This window comes from Xenopus tropicalis, chromosome 5 (assembly GCF_000004195.4).
Source record: "Xenopus tropicalis strain Nigerian chromosome 5, UCB_Xtro_10.0, whole genome shotgun sequence".
Lineage (NCBI taxonomy): Eukaryota > Metazoa > Chordata > Amphibia > Anura > Pipidae > Xenopus > Xenopus tropicalis.
The window spans coordinates 133,551,429-133,572,665 of NC_030681.2; the positions used below are offsets into that span (position 1 = coordinate 133,551,429).

The 21,237-nt window shown below is 42.3% G+C and overlaps 1 protein-coding gene across 1 annotated transcript; it reads right to left on the reverse strand.

Moving 5' to 3' along the window:
* Nucleotides 1-18,332: 18,332 nt before the first annotated feature.
* Nucleotides 18,333-20,626, reverse strand: fam110c (family with sequence similarity 110 member C). Its single transcript, XM_002936300.5, has one exon. The coding sequence runs from the start codon at nucleotides 20,470-20,472 to the stop codon at nucleotides 19,486-19,488; it is 987 nt and encodes a 328-aa protein (XP_002936346.1). The 5' UTR covers nucleotides 20,473-20,626; the 3' UTR covers nucleotides 18,333-19,485.
* Nucleotides 20,627-21,237: the final 611 nt, after the last annotated feature.

Consider the following 21,237-nt stretch of genomic DNA (forward strand, 5'->3'; position numbering starts at 1 on the left):
TAAAGAGAAAATACACAACGATTATTTAGGACTTGGTCAGTAACAATCAGACTTTCACATCTGTTTAAACGGTGGGATTACAGCTTTATTATTTGCTCACTCTAATTGGCTTTTCTTTACAGAACGCACCAGTGCAGCACAATCTGGTTGAAAACCCAGAACTTAGTAACCCAAGTGGTTTCTTTTGTGTGAGGCTTTCTTCTGAAGTATTATTTAACCACAAAAGGTGGTTTATCTCCCTTTTTGGAATTATGTTTGCCTAATAAAGGCTTCATTAGAGAATGGGGGGCAAACAGCAGCACACAATGCATCTAAAACACTGATGTGTGAGGGTTTCTTCTCCTGTTTGATTGGCTCCACTTATAAAACACAGAGGAGAATTAGCGCAAGACCAGCCATTTGGGAGATTATACGTTTCTATGTGTGTATATTTTTTTATTCAGATAGTGCCAACTTGGAACAATTTTACATTCCTACTACAGACAAGAGTTTACATGCTGTTACAGGGCAACTAAAGCAGTTAAAACATGTATACACCAGCTCTATGTAGACAGTAGGTGAGCCATGTCCAACTCCATTTTTGGTAACAGGGCACAGATACACTTCCTAACACCTTCTACATTACTATAATTACATTGTTATACTGATTAATCACTCACTCACATTAATGTGTATCACACACCCATAATAATACCTCTCATTTGTAATAATTGTTAGACCGTATAAATCATTAAATCTTTGCATTTCTTTGACCAAGTGCTGTGTGTGAGCCCAAAATGAGCTGATATTCTGGTTGGAATCTGCTAAGAATCTGATGATAAATCTTTTTCGCTGTACTTGCTGCCATACTCACCTTTTGGGGATATTAGAAGTGATATTTATTGCTGCATTACTAAAGGGGTGGATAGAGCTGCAGCCTTTTGCCAAAATGTTTGTAAACAATCTTAAATCAGGGCCACCTGGGTGCATAGGCTTTATGGTAATCTCATTAACAGGTACAAACTGTTCTTTTTGGAACTTCAAGGTGGCTTTTGATATCCAACAAAAGTGGTTTCCAAACTGTGGGGCTAGCTCCAAAGAGCCTGTAGGAGTGATGGGGCAAGGAGCAGTGTGAGGGCTCAGTCTGAAGGCTTATTTGAGTTGATATTCTGTTTGGAATCTGCTAAGAATCTGATGATAAATCTTTTTGGCTGTACCTGCTGCCATACTCACCAAACTGGATGTTTTTGACCATACTTTCACATTGGTCAAGTCCAGTTATGTCTAGCTCAGCTCCTTGTCTCCCCTAAATAAAGACATTTTTGTTAAACTCTGCACCTTTGGGAGTCAATTGCTGAACAGCTGAATATCAAGTGCAAATTGTCCCACACTATACCTTTGTACATCATACTACAAGTTTCAAGAGATGTTCCTTCTAAAATTACTGCAGAAAGTAGCTACCAAGGGGTCTCATAAAAAGGACAATAAACTAAACTTGTAAAATAAGATACTCATCCCATAACCTATATAACTGTAATTCTTCAGTCAGAATGAAGTCATCACACCACAGATTGCCTGCCTGCATCTGACCCCTTAGCAGCCAAAATGTCTGAGCCTTTTGGGGATATTAGAAGTGATATTTATTGTTGCATTACTAAAGGGGTGGGTAGAGCTGCAGCCTTTTGCCAAAATGGTTTCCAAACTGTGGGGCTAGCTCAATTTAAAGAGCCTGTAGGAGTGATGGGGCAAGGACAATGTGGGGGCTCAGTCTGAAGGCTTATTTGGGGTAAAAGCCTATTTGCTCTATAAGATACACTGAGCCCATCTTGAAGATCAGTTAAGGTGAGATTTGAAATGAACACTTATTTGCTGTTGTATATATAATCTTGAAACAGTGTCTGAAAAGCTGACACACCAATCTTTAGCTATATCTAACCTTGTTATGAACCAAGGGGAAAACTGGGTAGGTTAGAGGTTAGAACCAAAAAAGTCTAAAAACCACTGTATTTATACCATGGCCCCTTCAGGTACTGTGTATTTCACACTCAGTAGTATATGGAAACGTAGAATCTACATTTCTGCTATTCTATAACTTGTTTCTTAGTGACGGAAGATCTTTTGTGTTGGTTAGGAAAGTGTTAAGGTTACCAAATCATCTGGAAATCAGGGACATTTCTAATCTATGCAAGTTAAATAAATAGTATTTAGTACATCAGTTCTAGTTTAATTTTCTGAAAGCCTCCCTGCAATGATTTATGCACTGACCTGGTAACAATACAATACAGTACCATTATTTTCATATGAATGACAAATATAAACAAATGACAATAACAAATGGCATCAGTACAGACCAATTATAATTCAGCCCTATAAAAGGATATATTTTTAGTCTGTGTTTTTGTTTGTATTACTTATTGTGTCTGTGTGAGAGTGTGTGTAAAGGAACACATTGTAAATATAACCTTGCAGCTCTGAGAGCTACCCAGTGCATTATATGAATACCAATGTAGCTGGAGACAGGGCAGTACATCTCTTTTACAAATGAATAGGAGCAGGGCTAACTGCATGACCCTTCTCCGTCTCCTGGCCCAGCAGAATGGTTTGAGAGCCGCCCTCCTGGCATATTATAATGTACATGGTGCCTTGCTACTGTCTGCTGGATGAGAGCGGATCCCTTGCTATAGTTACTAACTTGTCCCTTTCAGAGTCATATCAACACAAAATGCACCACAACAATGCACAGTTTGCTAGTGTAAATAGGTTGGCACTTACTCCTCCTTATGCTTTTGTGTGCGCTGTATATGATACAGTAGCTTCCTTCAGTTGCATTTCTCAGTATGTATATACTGTACAGGTATGGGATCCTGGAAAGGCCGTCTCCAATAGACTCCATTTCAATGAAATAATTCACATTTTCTAAAAATATTCCCTTTCTCTGTAATAATAAAACAGTACGTTGTATTTCACCCCAACTAAAATATATTTAATCCTTATGGGAGGCAAAACAATCCTGTCGGTTTTAATTTATGTTTAAGTTAATTTTTAGTGGACTTAAATGCAGTTCCAAAATACATAAAGACCCTTTATTCAGAAAATCCCAGGGCCAGAGCATTCTGGACAGGTCCCATACCTGTAATGCAATAAACAACTGTATTCCTATCAGTAAGCAAAAGTGAGGCATTTAAGGTGGTCATACACATTCAGATTTTAGCCTTCTTCTGACGAATGTTCAGATATCGGTCGTATGTTTAGATGCAATGATCTAAAACTAACATTCAGACTGAAATTGTAGGATGTAGGAAACTGGAGGATGTTTTGAACATGAAGGTCGTTAGAATGGGACTTGCTGTAAATGCATTTTAGGCCCCCCAAGGATATTGTGAGATACACAATACATGCGCAGATTTTATCGTTTCCGACCTAAATTTTCTAACCTGGGCGATCACCATGGTACGATTTTATTGGTGTCTGTATGGCCAGCTTTAGGCATAAAGCACCCATATTAATGTTCCAACCAATCACTGTCCCCCAACAGCACACAGTGTCATAGACCATTTATAGAACTCTTCATTGCCATCAGTAGGATCCTGGCCATATGGATTAACTTATCTCAATAGTAAAATATTAGTTGGAAAATACCCTTCATATGTTGAAAATGTAATATCTGGATGTTCTAAATTCTGTTGTCACGTCCTCCCTGATTTACCTAGTTCCAGCCATGTACTGGCATTTAGGTTTTTATTACATATACTGTAAATATTGCACCATGTCTCCAAAGCTCTTTGGCTCATAATGGAAAAGTGATAGTAGTCGTGCAGGCTGGGAAGAGCCCCATGACACAAGGATACACAGCAGGGTGACTACTTGTGTGCTCATACCATGATTATTTGAAAAACTTGGAGATGTTACAAAACCCACAAATCACTTCCAGAAGTCAAACATATGCAACACTGGGGCCACTGGAACATGGAAAACTGGATTTTATTGTTCATCTCTTGCTTTCCTGTATTGGTATGATTAATTCTTACAGCCAGAAGCACTCACACACCTCCATGAGTCAGGTCCTGGCACAAGTGCTAGTGAGGAGTGTGCAAATCATGATTTATAGCTGATAACGTAATCAGAGCAGATGCGGAGCACAGCCGTTTGGATGCAGTTTATTCTGCCCGGCTGGAATAAACTTACCCCTGTTTATATTTTAGTTCCCTTAGCCCGGGGGAGACAAAAGCAATATAAAATGCCAACAAGGACAAAAATGGGTGAGGGGGGTGAGTTTAAAACATTTATTATTCACTGTGTAGCTGTTAGCTACAACTCCCTTTGGCTTTCAGAGCCTTGTAATTCAATAATAGTGTGTCTGTACAGGTTAAACAGCCCTCATATAAATCTGAATGTACATTCTTTTCTTTTCCTGCAACAATCACCTTGCTTGCACCCCCCTGGTGACACTTCTATTAGGGTTGGAACTTTCCAAAAAACATACAAGCAGGCTAATTGGCTTCCAACTAAATTGACCATAGTGTGTATAAATGTGATAGGGACCTTAGATTGTAAGCATCTCTGGGGCAGGGGAATGATGTACAATCTCTTTAAGTGCTGAAAAAAAAGATTGGTACTATATAAATAACAGGCAATAAATAAATAAAAGGATATAAAAGAGAAGGCATTCTGGCACCAAGGCTGTCACATTCCACCACTGGGCAAATGTCTGCAGAGCATTTTTAGCTCACTAGCTTATTAAACTAAAATGGATGAGGTGGAGAGCTGTTTGGATTACTTAGTCTAGTAATTAAGTTTAATTCTGTAATTATTTGCATGTCCATAAACGTGCATGATTCATATTCTCGGAGTCCTTATGAAATTAAGTTTTACCTGATATAATTTTCCTGGTTCCCACGGACTAAAAGGTAAATTTACCATCGGTTCCACATTAAAGAGGTAATTAACAACTTTGTTCAACGTGAGCCCATTAAATAGTGATTGTATGACAATGTGGTCTTTAAATCATTTATTTGTGCCATTAACTCCTTCATGCTGCCTAACTGCATAATGATAGTGTTACACATTTCTAGTGGTGGCTTTGTGTTTGTGATCTTTTGGGAATCTGACAATCACTGGTGAAACTAGAATTCCCATTGCCCCATCACCAATAGTTTCTTCATCCAAATGCCTCTTTTATGGAAATATAGTTCATTTAGTCTGCCCATTTACTTCTTAATGGTTTTATTAACCTTACATTAGTTATATTTACAAAGTATACTTTCCATACCTGCATTTTTTTCAGTGTGATATAAAACCAAGGTGACAGAGCCCACCTTGCCCATGAGTTACAAAAGAAGGGGGTTTGGAGCCACACAGGACACCCATCAGATTCTGGGTTCCCATTGGATCTGCAACCCCTCCGCCCAATGTGTACTAGTTTTACCTTAAATATCCAGATTGCAGGAGATAGTGAGGTAACAGTGGAAAAAGCAACAATGTGGGAGTGTGGCTTGGTGGTTGATGCAAAGAAATTGCACTTTTATTGCATCACTTTTGCCTTTCAAGCCTTTGGCAGTATATTGGGCTGTAAACAAGAGAAGTGGGGGAAGGGAAAAGAAAACCCTATCTTTTATGTCTATGCTAAATATATGAACATTGCCGGGTCTCTTGCTCACACCCAGTACTACCAAATGGCTTATGGCAGACATTAATTGACACACAATAGGATAAATAGCTTCCACTGATCACATGTATACAACACTGCAAACAAACTGGTGGCCACTTTATAAATGAACCTCTCATCTGCCTTTGAGGCATTGCAGGCAAACTGATAAGAATGAACGAAATGCCATTGACCACACACAGGCAGACTTCTTGGACATCCAAGCAAATGGCTCTTGCCATTCAGCATGCCAGTCTTGTCAGTGTTACTGACCAGAGAGCAGTAAAAAGCAAGATGGCGATTTCTCCACTGGCTTTTTTCCTGCTGGAGGAGTACCATTAGCCTTAGGCTGATGCCACATGTGGCGTTTTTATGCTGCGTATTTTCTCAGCCTCAAAACGCTGCACAAGCCACACAGCCCCTGACTATGGCGTTTTTCAGCCTAGTACTGGTGACGTAAGCAAATCCCATTTCCATGGTGCTAATAGCGCAAAATAGTAAAAAATGCAGCGTATTTCTGCTAGGTCTGGCAGCTGCCTTTGTGTATACATAGGAATAGCTTGCTGTGCAATTACTGGCTTATTTCAGCCAACGCTTGAAAAATCCGTGCTAAGGCGTTTTCTAGCGTATTTCCGCATTGTGTGGTTTGCTTCGAGTCTTTTCAAGTTACTTCTATGGATGATGATATCGGGCGTTTTTCAGCCGCTGAGAGAATTAGAAAATACGCAGCGTAAAAACGCCACGTAAGGCATCAGCCAAAGCCCTTGCGTTGCTTTATTAGAACCCATACAGGCAAAATGGCTCATTGATTTTCAAGCTCAACTGGTTCATTCACTTTCTCAGTGACTATATTTACACCCACATACTGTTCAACACCCAGCTTGGCCACATCACATACTTTCATACCCTATGGGCTAATACTTAGAATTGCCCAACTTCTTCCTTCACAAAATACAGCATTTGTATTGATCTTTTCTTATTGGCTGACTTTTATCTTATCTTAGGCTGTGTCAAAATGACAAAATGTGCTCTGCCCCACTTCTGGCACTAGCAATCTCAAGAAATGCCACCATGGACAATAAATGTGTGAAAATCATTAAATCACTGAAAATCATTTTTATAAAACTACACTTTGAAAGGAAGTGGGGGTGATTTGGGGTTTTCAAAGCTGTGGCCACCTTAAAGTCATACTGACACTTAAAAACTACTCTTCACAATATTAATATACATGAAAAGTTGATCATTTACTGGCCATCTGTTTTAAAGAAAACATTTTATTGGGGTTTGAATAGTATCAATCCCCAATACATGTATGGAGAAACATAAGCACATTGCGCACATTGATGAGCTTATTAGGACAATAGGATTCATAGTATTAAACTTGCCTTTAAAGGAAAACTATACCCCCAACAATGTAGGTCTCTATAATAATGTACCACATATGTAAAACCCTGCGTCATCTTAATAAGTAATTTTCATAAAAAATATACTTTTTTAGTAGTATGTGCCATTGGGTAATCCTAAATAGAAAATTGTCATTTTAAGTACTAAGGGCCGCCCCCTGGGATCACAGGATTCCCAATGCACACAAACAAACCAAGACACACATACATGCTAGGCCCCATCAGACAACTAATGAACATATGTCTGCCTTTTGCTCCCACTCTTCTTCCTGTTAGTGCATTATTTCCTGTCAGCTGATCTCTGAGGGAGCACACAGCCCATCACTAAATGGCGGCTCAAGGTAAAAAATGTAAAAGGGCAATTTTTACTGATATATATATTCCAGTTTGGTAAGATTCTTTAATAGGGCACTTAATATGATATAAACTATCTATTTGCTGAGTATTTATTCTGGGGGTATAGTTTTCCTTTAATGAGACAGCTAAGTGCATGCGAGCTCTAAGTAATTGAAAACCTTAGTCCTACTTCAAAAACAAAAAGAATCAAGGGAAAGTAAGTGTTATATGGCAAGACTGGACAGGCAGAATTCCCTGCAGGGATCCCATTGTCGCCACAGTTTAGGACTCGAATAGCCTTTCACTGGTCAGTAATGGTCACTCTGTTTATACTAGTAAAGTTAATTGAACCAGTCCTTATTATATCTACACTGGGAACAACTAGGCTTTTAAGAGTTTGCATCATTTACAAAATAGAGACATGTCCTGCATTTGGACTTTAAAACTAACATAAGGCTGATGCCACATGCGGCGTACTTGTGCCTGCACCCGAATGAATGCAAAGTCTCGCGTTTTCATGCGTATATCGGCTACATGTGCCTGCACCCGAGCGTATCCCATTCATTCCGGTGCAGGTACAAGTAGCAGGCATAGGGCGTTTTTCCGCTTGCCGAAAAAATCAGCCCTACGCCGCATGTGGCATCAGCCTAAAGCAAAGACAACTCTGTAACTCGGTCTCATTTGATACAGGACAGGATATATGTGGAACAGACACAATGGTTCTTCCTAGTTATATGGCTCATCGATAGTGATGAGCGAATCTGTCCCATTTTGCTTTGCCGAAAAATTTGCGAATCTTTCAAAAGATTTGTGAAATGACAAAACATTCACGAAATGGTGAAAATGTTGTGCATCCAAAAAATATTGACAATTCTTTTGATGCGCGTCAATTCTTTTGTGACATGGGCCACAATTTTTTTGACGTGGGCGACAATTTTTGGACGTGCTGCAAATTTTTTCATCCGTTTTCACAAATCCTTGCCTGGCGAAACATTTCACCCATCACTACTCATCGGTGTTATTCCAACTACACTAGTTGCTTCCTTTATCGGAGTTGTGGAAACCCATAGGATCTCACCCTATTTCACTATCAGCCCAAGCACCATGTTGCATCTTCGCCTTTTCTTTCACAGCGAGAGGATCAGCTACCTGGGTTGGAAACACTGGCAGATGGGACAGTGCAAGCAGTGGGCCAGCAGTAAAGGCCAAGATGGAGCCAACAGAGTAGCAGCATAAAATGTTGTGTCCACACTACACCGGGAATTGTGCAGAACTGTTACACCTCATCAACCCTTCTGTTTATCTTTTTATAGGCTTCCCCACCTCTCTGTGTTGATTAAAGGGGCAATATATAGCTACTGTATGTTGCACAAATGCACAGTAAATAGGCTTTGCATTCAGAATGTGCTTTTTTTTAACTGTTTTTGCATGTGCATTAGCATGTTCCCAAGACTAGAGCAATCTGAAGCCAATCACAGCACTGAAATATTCCAATTAAATAATTAACAAGCCCAGCGTGGGATGCCTCTGTATATGAAGCAAGGTTCATACATCAAACTTGTTATCAAACAGTACATGTGGAGCGTGAACTCTTTCTACTCTATCCCCGCCCCCCTAGACTATGTAATAGACTATGGAATCTCTCAGGAGGGAGGATGGGAATTAGGTTTCACCCCCCCACCAGTGCAAGTAAGGATAATGAGCTCTGTATGATGACACCCCTACATGGGACAATAGACAAAGCCCTTTGGTTACAATAGTTCTAAACAATGTAGAACAGAATTTAGACATATGCAGAATTTTGTTGGTTTTGTGTTGCGCCTTAGGTGTAAGATTCTCTTAGAAGTTGAAGGAATGGAAGCACCAAATATAGTTCTGTTCATCATCATCATCATCATCATCAATCTCTCCATCTAATTATCCATCCATATTGTCTTGTTGTGGAGCTGCCTTGATGGTAGAATAGAAGAACATACAAGGCAGCCAAGGCAGTGGGAAAATACATTTTTTGTGCCCAGACAAAAATTTCAAGTTTATCATTTTTGTTGCTGTCCCAAACCAGTGGCTTTCTATGTATTTGGTTGTAAATCCAGGTTTGTAGACAATAGCAAAACCTATAAGTCACTTACTGGGCTGAATATAAAATTCTCACTTGTCCCTGTAAATTCTTTAGAGTCCTTTGAAGATCTCAGCATTAGAGTCTAGGTTTACAATGTCCCCTTTTGCTGTCAGGGGGCCAATGTTGGTGCAGCACAGAGGTTAATAAGCTGACATCTAAAACCAGCGCCCAAATGTGTATGTCTCTCTGTCGCCTTGATCTGCCGCCCAGGAGACAATTTGTTTTACAGATGTTCTGTCCATTTAATGAGAGAGTCACACTGGGAACAAGAGACAGTACTTCCCGACCTCACTGTGCCATCTTAAACTGTGTCCGGGGTGACATATTTTGGTCCCTTCTGGGAAACATAAATTAAAGAGACAGACATTAAAGAACAAGGCATAAATGAACAGAGATATAGAGAATCTATGCAACATCACAGGTATATAGGCACTGTAAATTCAAAAGAGAATAGAAACAGTTCTATTATCATACCAAAGCATGGAGCCACAACACTGTGACAGTATAACTTTGACAGTATAACTGTCAAAACCACATTTCAGTGTGCCATAAATAATATGATTGTACAGAAGTGACATCACTGAAGGTAAAATATATATGTACAGGTATGAGATCCCTTATACGGAAACCCGTTATCCAGAAAGCACCAAATAACGGAAAGCCTGTCTCCCATAGACTCCATATTAATCAAATAATTCAGAATTTTAAAACTGATTACCTTTTTCTCTGTAATAATAAAACAGTACCTTGTAATTGATCCCAACTAAGATATAAATAATCCTTATTGGATGAAAAACAATCCTATTGGGTTTAATTACTGTTTTATTGATTTTTTAGTAGACTTAAGGTATGGAGTTCCAAATTACGGAAAGATCCCTAATCCGGAATCCTGAGCATTCTGGATAACGGGTCCTATACCTGTATATTGTTAAAGAGATTTACAAGTCCGTTTGAAAACCCGTTATTCAGAAAGCTCCAAATTACGGGAAGTTCATCTCCCATTGACCTGATTTTGAGTAAATATTTAAAATTTTAATAATGATTTTCTCTGTAATAATAAAACAGTACCTTGTACTTGATCCCAACTAAGATATAATTACCCCTTATTGGGGGCAGAACATCCCTATTGGGTTTATTTCATGGTTAAATGATTCCCTTTTCTCTGTAATAATAAAACAGTACCTGTACTTGATCCCAACTAAGATATAATTACCCCTTATTGGGGGCAGAACAGCCCTATTGGGTTTATTTAATGGTTAAATGATTCCCTTTTCTCTGTAATAATAAAACAGTACCTGTACTTGATCCCAACTAAGATATAATTACCCCTTATTGGGGGCAGAACAGCCCTATTGGGTTTATTTAATGGTTAAATGATTCCCTTTTCTCTGTAATAATAAAACAGTACCTGTACTTGATCCCAACTAAGATATAATTACCCCTTATTGGGGGCAGAACAGCCCTATTGGGTTTATTTAATGGTTAAATGATTCCCTTTTCTCTGTAATAATAAAACAGTACCTGTACTTGATCCCAACTAAGATATAATTAATACTTATTGGAGGCAAAACAATCCTATTGGGTTTAATCCTATTGGATTTAATCCTATTGGGTTTTTTTTTAAGTAGACAAAGTACAGAGATCCAAAATTCACCCTATACTGTGAAATAGTGAAGAGTTACGTGGAGATCCAAGAGTTGCCATAATATATATATATATACATGTAAATAGATATATGTCAAACAACTCTAAGGGCAGTGGAACATAGGGAGATTAGTTGCCTGCAATAAATCTTGTGGGCGACTACATTATACATATATGCTCGAGTGAAAAATCATTAATCCCTAAAATATGGGAAATCAAAGCTGAACATTAATTTGTTGTGGGGCTCAGTAACTTGTGTTTTGCCACTGGCAATGGCAGAACAACACACTTTAGGGCAGTCGCACACGGGGAGATTAGTCGCTGTTATGCTGGATGGTATGCGGGCGACCGAAGCGATGCATATGCCATTCCATTGGCAATTTACATTATTGCCGGTGGGATGGCATATTTGGGATATTAGTTGCCCGAAATAGTGAAGATTTATCACAGCGACTAATCTCCCCCGTGTGCGACTGTGTTGTTCTGCCATTGCCAGTGGCAAAACACAAGATACTGAGCTCCACAATAAATTAATGTTCAACTTTGATTTCTCCTATCTTACGGATTAATGATTTTTCACTCCAGCGTATATTTATAATGTAGATTGACCTTTTCTGGATTCTCTGTACTCTTGCATACCCCCTCCCACTTTAGCAGCCACTGGGTCTGCCTCTTTTATGACATGCTTAATCACTGCTGGATTGTCTTGCAAATGAGCCCCTGCAGTTCCAGAGCAAAAAAAAAGTTCAGAGGGGCCTGCTTGGCTCCAGAAGTGATAATGGCAAAAACACATGCAACTTAGTGTATCTGCAGCCTGCAAACCAGCTGTTTCATTGGAGAGACATTTACAGAGCTGTCAATTAACCCTATGCCATTAGGGAGATAACAATCCAGCCCTGGACTGATTTCTTTTTCACTTTATAGGCAACATGAAATATGGCCTCAAAATTACCCAGAGCGGATAAGTATCACCCTAATTACATGGGGTTAGTGACGTTGCTGAATCTATTTCTGTAACCATATCAGCCATTTTGCAAATAAGAAGATTGATACAAAGTACACTGAACTCTGATGTGTCCATATAGCACTGTAGTTTGTAGTTGGTTTGTGGAATGTGTATGGGTACAGTAGCAAGGGCATATACTGATTCTGACATCCAAGGAATAACATATAAGGCATTCTAAATCATTTAACTGAATACATTTTTATCTAATCTGTTAGGGGCTTCTGAGCAAGGGAACACATTTGAAAGCAGATTAATCTTGGGAAAAGAAGGGCCAATTATGGATTGCCACACATAAAGTATTTTAAATGCGACAATCACCATTATTCTGCAATATAAGTAGTATTCAGAGGCTGTGTTGCCCTTGGGAGACTCTCGCAGTCCAACAGATACATCTGTCATTGCTCTTACAGTTGTCAGGGAAAGTGGTTAAGGGAACAGTGGTTTACCAACATGGGGGCAAATCTGTACCTGGGCAGTACCCCCCAACAACCAATCGATGGTTGGCTTCGTTCAGCCAGCAAATGTATTATTGTTTGCCATGAGTAAGGGCTTGTACAGACGGGCGTTTGGACCTGCTGTACTGACACAGGCACATATAAATGCCAAATGTGCATTCAGCACATGCATACGTCTGTGTCGGTACAGCCCCGTAAGAAAAAATTGGACGTGTTTCGTCCTGAGCTCACCTGTGGTGTATGAGCCCTTATTGGGGCAATTTGTGTTGGTAAATGACCCAAAGTAAGTTGCAGAGCAGTGGAACAATCTATTGGCCTCAGAGACCTTTTTCCTCAGAGTGATGGGTTCTTTTTGATTTTTTTGGTCTGATGTGCCTTTACACATTTTGAAATGGGTTTTAGGCTCAACATTGTTTTTTAGACTAAAGTAAATGGCTGTTTTGTCTGCTGTTGCCATCACGCTAGTGCACTGCCTTAAGCACACAATCTATTAAGGATGGACTTCTGCCCAGAAACACTCACCCAAGAATTTATGAGCAGAGGTTCACCTACACCAAAGGTGACTGGCAAATAGGAAAATTTAGGGCTCTGCTATTTTTCGCCTCATGGTTTAAGCAGTTAAAATGCCCCAAGTGACATGTGCATTAGAATGCAAAGTGAAAGTCAATAACATCAATTCATCCTGAAGAATCCTTTATCCATGTACATGGGAAGACTCACCCGGAGCAGAAAACAGGAATAGGGAACTTACAGTATATAATATTATGAAGGCAAAAACAATAAAATATAAGCCCTAGTGGAAAATGTGCACAGAGGAACATTATCAGTAGTGATATATGTGCCCAGTAAGTACATAAAGCCAAATGAAGAGTATGAAAGTCATGCATAAATCAGATAGAACTGCCAGTTGGACAGGGAAAAGGCTACCATATCCTTTCCAAGATTGGTATGTCCTTGGTGTATTTCCTCTAGGCTTATTATTATGAGATAGTCACCCAAGTTCTACTCCAGCTAAGATTTTGAGAATCCTTTGTCCTCTGGTATGTAGAAGATATCAGCACAAAACCTTCCTATGGCTCAGTGGCTGAAGAGAGAGTGCTATATATCTATTACACCAGAGAGAAAGCAAATAAAGAGCTTTATCTTTGTGGTTTGTACACATGGCTATTAAACCACAGGTGCGACGCATGGGAGAAATGGCTTCCTCTTTATCTGTCCATTTGACCTGTTCTGCCTGTAATTTCCTCCATGCGTGTAAACATGGCCGAGATAGGATTCAGCCTAGTTTGTTGTCCTTTAACCCAAGTAACTGATGGGAAATCTGCTCCAAAGCCTGGATTGTCGGAGAGGAGCAAGGTTTGGCATTCACATGAAAGGCAGATAAGGGCATCTAGACCTTCACAGCCTCTGATAAACCTAATCGGAGCCATTAACTAAACAGAATATATGACTCAGCTTGTGCCTGGACATTAAATGCAGCCAACGTTTTCTTTATCTTCTAATAAATGTGAATTTAACAAAAATTGTCCTTGCTCACAATCAACTGGGAAGAGTTCACGGAGAGGGAAAGAGCTAGCAGTACATTTGCAATTGACTAACCAAAAGTCTTGCAAAGGTAATAACACAATGGGCATTTTTATAGCTGCAGGCACAGGATATTCCAATTCCCCTAGAGGATGGGGTGTGCCATCAAGAACAATATTCCTTATCTGACTGTACACAAATGTGGCTTTATTTTAGGTAAGGGTATATGGCCTGGGCCCGGGCAGATGTTATCAGGATATACTTGCCCTATTGTACAGCAAAAGGCTTTGCTTCTCACAGCTTGTGTCAGAAGAGTGTGTGGTGGAGAGAAGGAACCCCTCAGGCATGTCCCTCATACACAAACTGAAACTCAAAACCATTGTCACCCATGTTATGGCTCAACAAGTTGTACTAAGGCAGTGGTTTCCAAAGTGGGGTTTTAAAAAGTGGCTGGCTAAAAACATTGAGTTACAGTGAGATAACACAACATTTAGGGTACAACTTAAGTGGAAAACAATGGCTGCAGTTGATATTCTGGGAACTTTGGCTGATGTAGCCATATTTTCATAAATATCATTTACTTGGTGAAGCGCTAATGGGACCTTGATTAAATATTATACCTCAAAGTGGGTCTAGAAAGGGTGGAGGACCCAAGACTGCATTAAGGTAAAGGGGTCTGGTTTATTTGAGTGTGTCTTAGCTTATGGACCTCTAAGTCCCCTCAGAATGCAGTTTGGCTGTAGCTACATTTTCTTCCTCTCCCATAACAAAATAAAGTGCAGAATCCATAACACCAGGGTGTATTAGCATATTTATGACCCACCCAGCTGCTGATGTGTATTGGTAATTGGCCAACATTATGATACAACACACCCACATAGTGAATGTGCCATTTGTTCATTTTGATTGTCCCAATGTGGTTCTTCTGTTTAAACATACAAGACACAAGGCACAAAAACATAGCAAGGATGTTACCAACAACTATACAGTTTTATTTTCGATATATTATATACATTTAGCAATCTTCACACAAACTATATGCCACAAAAATACACAGCTGTACAGGAATATTTACAAAAGTGAATACTGTACAAATAATATACTTATTGCACAAAGCATTTAAATATACACAAAAAAGGACCTTTGAGCTTATCCGGCACAAACATGAACATTGAACTTTTTCTTATTTTGAGTTACAATATTGTTCACAAAAGAAAAAAAAAGCCACACATTAACTTTGGTCAGAAATGTTCACAATTGCATAAATGTAACTTCTAAGAGACTTGGGCTAAACATTAGCCTAGCGTGGCAAGGAAGGGTGGTAGGGAGTGACGCACATACATTCCACTGTCCAATATTGCCCATATGCACTAGGGTTTATCATGTACATAAGGGCTGTCACACTCCAGCTGTCAGGCGTTGCTGGGAAATGTAGTTTAACAGAGCTGCAAGTAGATATGTCGGCACAATGGCTGCTGCTATGGCAGAGGAATCTGCAAGTGCAGGAGACTGGGGCACCTACAGAATGTGTGCAGGGAGAAAACTAAATGCCATTATTAGGCACCAAGACTGTGAAAGCACATTTGGAACAATACAAGGGAAATGATTTCCGATTCATGCCTGTAATTAGCAAGTAATTCTGATCTTCCAGCAGAAGATTTAGATTCCATTTAGCAGCTGTCAGATGTTTTCCCTCTATAAGAACCATATACGTGGTATAATATAGAATAAAAGAAGGGCATCTCCAACATGGCAGTGTCCAGAGCTTTTAACACTCTCTACTTGGTACTTTGGTCATGAAGTAATGCCACTCATCATTTTATGCACTGTTACTGACCGGTAGCGTAACTATAGAGAAAGCAGAGCCCGCAATCACAGGGGGCCCGGACCACAGGGGTCGCTTCCTCTATAGTAGTTAGAAATCCCGGCGCAAGGGAGATTCAGTGCTCGCCAGGCCCCTCCAATCATTTTTAGTGGAGGGGAGGGGCCCAGTGCTAAGTTGTTACGCCACTGTTACTGACTATGAACCGTTATTGTAAGTAGGGTTCATTATGTATTTTAATGTATACAGAATGCTAAATGAGAGCAGTGCAATACATTTACCTTGGCAGAAGCATTCTCTGCAGGCAACAGCACCACCCATTTCTAAAACACCAAAGGGTGCTAGCTAGGTGCTGTACTGATGTTTGCAGAAAGTGCCTCTGCCAATGACAGCAGTAGGGCAGCTCCCACGCGTATACACAAATTGACATAGGCAAGGAATGAGCCACATAACCACCTCACAGCACATTGTCAGTGTGTTTTAAGGCGAAACAAATGCAAGATGAACACTACTGATAAACCACATAGATTCCCTTTAAACAGAGGCCATGATGTTCCTATAGCCTATTCCCAAGAAACTGTCATGCACAGTAAAACATCTGCAGCAAACAAAGCCACCGTGTGAATGGGGGGGGGACAGTGAAGGGCCTGTTTGTTTCCTATACATGCTCCGGTTGCAAGATCAAATAAGCCAACAAAGAGAAGGTCACTGCACTACAAGCGTAACACTGTTCAGCTGTTTGCACATGCAATATGTGGGCAAAAACACTTAAGTGCAAAAAAAAGAAAAAAATGGAACGAGTGCACAATGACACCATATAACAATGTCCTGTCAACTGCTGAACTACAATTCCCAGCATCCCCTGATTGCTGCAGGGGACTTAATAAGTATTGAATTCCAACTTCTGCTGGAGGGCCACTTCACTGCAGGGGTCTTGTTAGGAGGCAAATTGCAGATCACTGTCACAGTAAAGCACTTGGAACAAGGGGAGATAAGAAATTGTGGCCCCCAGGCTACAGAGATTCAGATAAGGACCCTGAGTCAGCAGCCATTCATAGAACATGTATATTTAACTCTACCAAAGTAACCAGTCACCTATTTACTTGCATCAGTCTTAATGAAGTGGACTAATTGAGAGCTACCTCCTGATTGGTTGATATGGGTTACTACGTAAGTTTGCTTTTAGCTGCATAATAATGAGGTGCTTAACAATGGTGGGGGGGTCCTCAGAGCATGTAATAAGGCAGTAACCAAAGCAAATGGACTCTAGCAGCTAACCCAATGTCTATGAGGAAGCTCACTGGCTACTCATAAGCAGGAGGCCTCTCTGCTCTTTATCTCTCTTCTAGTTCCAATGAAGGGGCCACCTGGGAACCAAATGGCTTTGCCTCGGGCTACTGGTTTCTGAACTCAGCATTCCAGAAGCAAAGCTATGGGCTTGGCCCAGGCATTTGAAACCCTATGCGCCTAGCACACATCTAAGATTCAGTGCAACAGCACAGTGTTATGTTCTTTTGCAAGGCAGGACACAAATAGCACCAGTTTCTCCCCTTTTTTGTTAATATATGCATTCTTATATTCCCACAATATTGTGCGACTGAGACTGTGCCATCCTGTAGGAACTGCCTGTTGCTGTGGCAATGCACTGGCACACCGCTAAATACAAACACATCTTAGCTCTTAGGGTAAAGACACACAGCTATTAGTAGCAGCTACTAAAATAGAAAATGCTGATTATTTACTGGTAATTGTCCCTACATGTGTTTTAGCAGAGGCATTTCTCAGTATTGTCTATGGGAAGGTATTTTCTGGCGTTTACTAGCCATGACAGGTAGCTGCTACTAAGTAGTTCCATGTGTCTTCACCCTTAGAAAAATACTATGGGGAATAACTGTATTATAGCTGCTGAATTACAACTCCCAGACTCTCTGGGATATGTACTTTAGCAATGGCCGCAGGTTGAAGATAACTGGTTGAGTGCATTCTTATCCATGAGATCTTGCTGCACAAATACATTGATTCTGTGGGTGCAGACACCATGGCAAAAGCAGGACACCCACTTGACAGCTGGAGACAGAAGTCTCGCCTAGGGCTCCTAGTAAGAAACAATCATCCTGGCTGGGAAATATGTGCAAAAGCAGCTGCCTCAATGGTCCCAGCACCCAACAGTGTCAAACAGTGCACAGACTACAAAGTAAACCACTGATCCCTATGGGTATTTCTGCAGGTATCCAGCATTGAGCCACTGTAGAAGTACCAGTACCCCCAGTATCAAATGTAGTTCAACAGTAGCAGGTTGGTGGCCCCTGGGAGCAGCTTGTGGCTTGCAATGTACTGTACACTAATAGGAAGGGTGGTAACTACTGTTCTCCAAATACTAAATAGCAAAAAATTACACAATTTCCAAACAACATATGGATGTTTATGTAGCTTGCCACACAGCAGCAGGAATAGGAGGGACATATGGAAAACCAAAGTACCTCCAAAATGGCATTAGTACAGCAAGGCCTCTTGTAAAAAGGGTTTCATTCCTAACATATTACCAATACACAGGGTTATATTAACTAGCAACATGAAGGTGTAATATCGACCATACTGCATAAGTGTTACATTGTTGAGTTCAAGTGCAAACGACAACGACATGACTGTGTTCTTATTGATAAGGAGCCTGTGGGCTACAGAGCGGCAGCACCCAGGCCCTGTGTTTGGAATGCTTATACAGAACACAGATCAGTTTTATGCACCCGCATGTAAAGTTCCAGAACCTGACGACTGACAGAAGCTTCCAGCGTATATAGGGCAACCCCCCCCCCTCCAGAGTTCTAGAATGTTCCCAGCATGTAACAAGGTGAATAGAGACACAGCTCCACAGGAGCCCAATGTCTTTGTTTTAAAAGGAGACATATACAGGTGCTTGGCTCTGCAATACAGATATAGGTGCCAGCTAACACCCAGCCTGGCACAGATGAGTGGACAAGGTCAGGGTGGCATTATTGTTGCGGCACAACAAAGGGAAGGCATTGCAATAATTTAACCATCCAGTTCCTGACCAACATTGCCAAAAGGGTCCAGGTGTTTTTTTGTCCGTTCCCCTGCCCTCTTGGTAGCTTAAAATATGAATAATACGGGATGCATAACACGGGCGTGGGTGCCCATCCTGCCCCCCTTTTGGCTATTACTGAACTATAACAGAAATAATTACCAACAGCCTTCAACATCACTGATGTACAGGAATGTCTGGGTGGCTGCCATTCTTGGCCACAGGTTGCAATGGTGGCATTGGTGAAATAAAAATCCTTGGCACAGCAGTAAAGGCAGTGTTGCCACTGAAACCCCACCCTGTCCTCTTGGGCATCACACAAACAAGAGCTGTTGGGGTGCAATGATGGGCACAGTGGCGATGCAATCCTTGGCACAGCAGTGATGGCAGTGTTGTTGTTCAGACGCATCTGAGGCCCTGCACAAGCGGCCCAATGGGGGCTCCTATGGCCCAGTATACTCTCATGGTCCCCAGGGGTTACCGGTAAGGCAATCATTGCCACAGGTGGGCACTTTAGGGCAGGTCGGGGGATCCTCCCCGGGTCTCCTTGGCCCGCTTGCAGCCATACAGCCACTTGATGATCCGGGCGTTGCGCTCAATGACAGATGTGGTGCTGTTTGCCCCGGGGAGTTGCCCGCTGAGCGGCTCATCCTCCTGTAGCCCCCCCAGGCTGCCCTCCCCTTCGCTCCTCCAGCTCATCCCGCTCTCCGAGGTGGCCACACTGACACTGCGGATCCGGGACTGTGCCAGGAGCTCTAGCCTCTCCTCCCGGGCCGGGCTGAACCTGTCTCTGCCCAGCTCCTCCACCACCTCCGGCTCCAGCCCGCAGTACTGGAAGAACGAATCGAAGTCCGAGAAGGAGCGGGAATAGCGGGAGCTGATGTCGGACTGGGATCGGTGCAGTCCGGTTCTGGAGCGGGAGTCCTGTTTCTCCTTCTCCGGGGAAAGCCTTTCCGATGGGCAGGGGGTGCTGTGCTCCTGGGGCGGCACTGGAATGGCACTGCCCGGGGGCTTTTCCTTCAGGAAGAGCCTCCTCACTAGCCCAACCCGGGCCGGCTCTGCCTGCTGCCCTTCGCCTCGGCTCTTCAGCCGGTAGATAACTAATGAGTCCGGCCGGTTGGATCTCTTACTGCTGCCCCTGCGGACCGGCGCTGTGCCCTGCTGGCCCCTTGTCCCCTCCTGCTGGCTGCCCCTGGAACTGCCGCTGCTGCTGTCTGATGCCGAGCTGCCCCTGGGGTCTCCCCGGCTGCCCCCCGCACTGCTGCTGCCCCCCACACAAACACCTTGCTGCTGCTGCTGGGGGGTCTTCACATACTTGGCCTTGTCGGCCGCCAGTCTCTCCACTGCGCTCAGGTTGGCCCGGGGGCTGCCCAGGGCTTCCATCTGCCGCCGCAGGTAGTCAGGCCCCCTGGTGAGCAGCCTGAGGGGCACCGCAGGGCTGGGGTGCTGCAGCTCGGCAATGGGGTGCATCCTCACCGCATGCATGATGTCTGTGGGCATGGCAGCCCTGGGTACGGCACGGAGCGGCGGCGTAGAGAAGACGTGTGGAGGAGATGGCACTGGCAGAAGGTTGGCACTTAGAGAACTCGCACACCTCACCCTCGCCTGTCTCTCTGTAAGTCTGTCCTGCCTGCTCCCTGCTTGCAGTCTATGCACCTGGCTGCCTCCCTGCTCCACCAATCAGCAGCCAGGAGAGGCCGAGCCAACAGCCAAGCCCCACCCCTTTTACCCTAGACCTGCCCTAAGTGGGTGCCTGGTTTGTTTTCTCTCAGTCTGTCAGGTATGGAAAGTGGGCACAATGGCTTCCTGTGGCGGGGCAGTCCCAGGGGACAATTATACTGCATTTACACTGGGGCAGCGGCTGGCATATGGCAGTACAGGGGTCTTACGTGGGGAACGCAGGTCATATTTATATAAAGCAGCAATGTTCGGCCTTTGCCTTTGCTGATCAATGGGATGGTGCGGGCAGCAATGAATCGATATATAGAGGGGTAGCTTTCAGCTGTTCCACCCTGCGTAGCAAGTCTTAGGCCATACACTGTATTTCTACAGAAATGTTCCCATCTGTTTATAGCTCGTCTGGCGCAACAGGAGGTGCCCAAAACAGTTTAATGGGGGCAACCTGAGGGCCAGTAAGTACATCATGTAATACACTGCTGTGGCTCCATTACACAGGGACAGGCACAAGCTACACACATACACCATTTATATATAGTGACCACTCTATACGGGTGTGGGGGTGAATAGGTAAACAAGTTATATATA

Excerpts from the sequence above, each read along its gene's own strand:
- fam110c (XM_002936300.5), bottom strand. The coding sequence starts at position 20,472 with ATGCCCACAGACATCATGCATGCGGTGAGGATGCACCCCATTGCCGAG.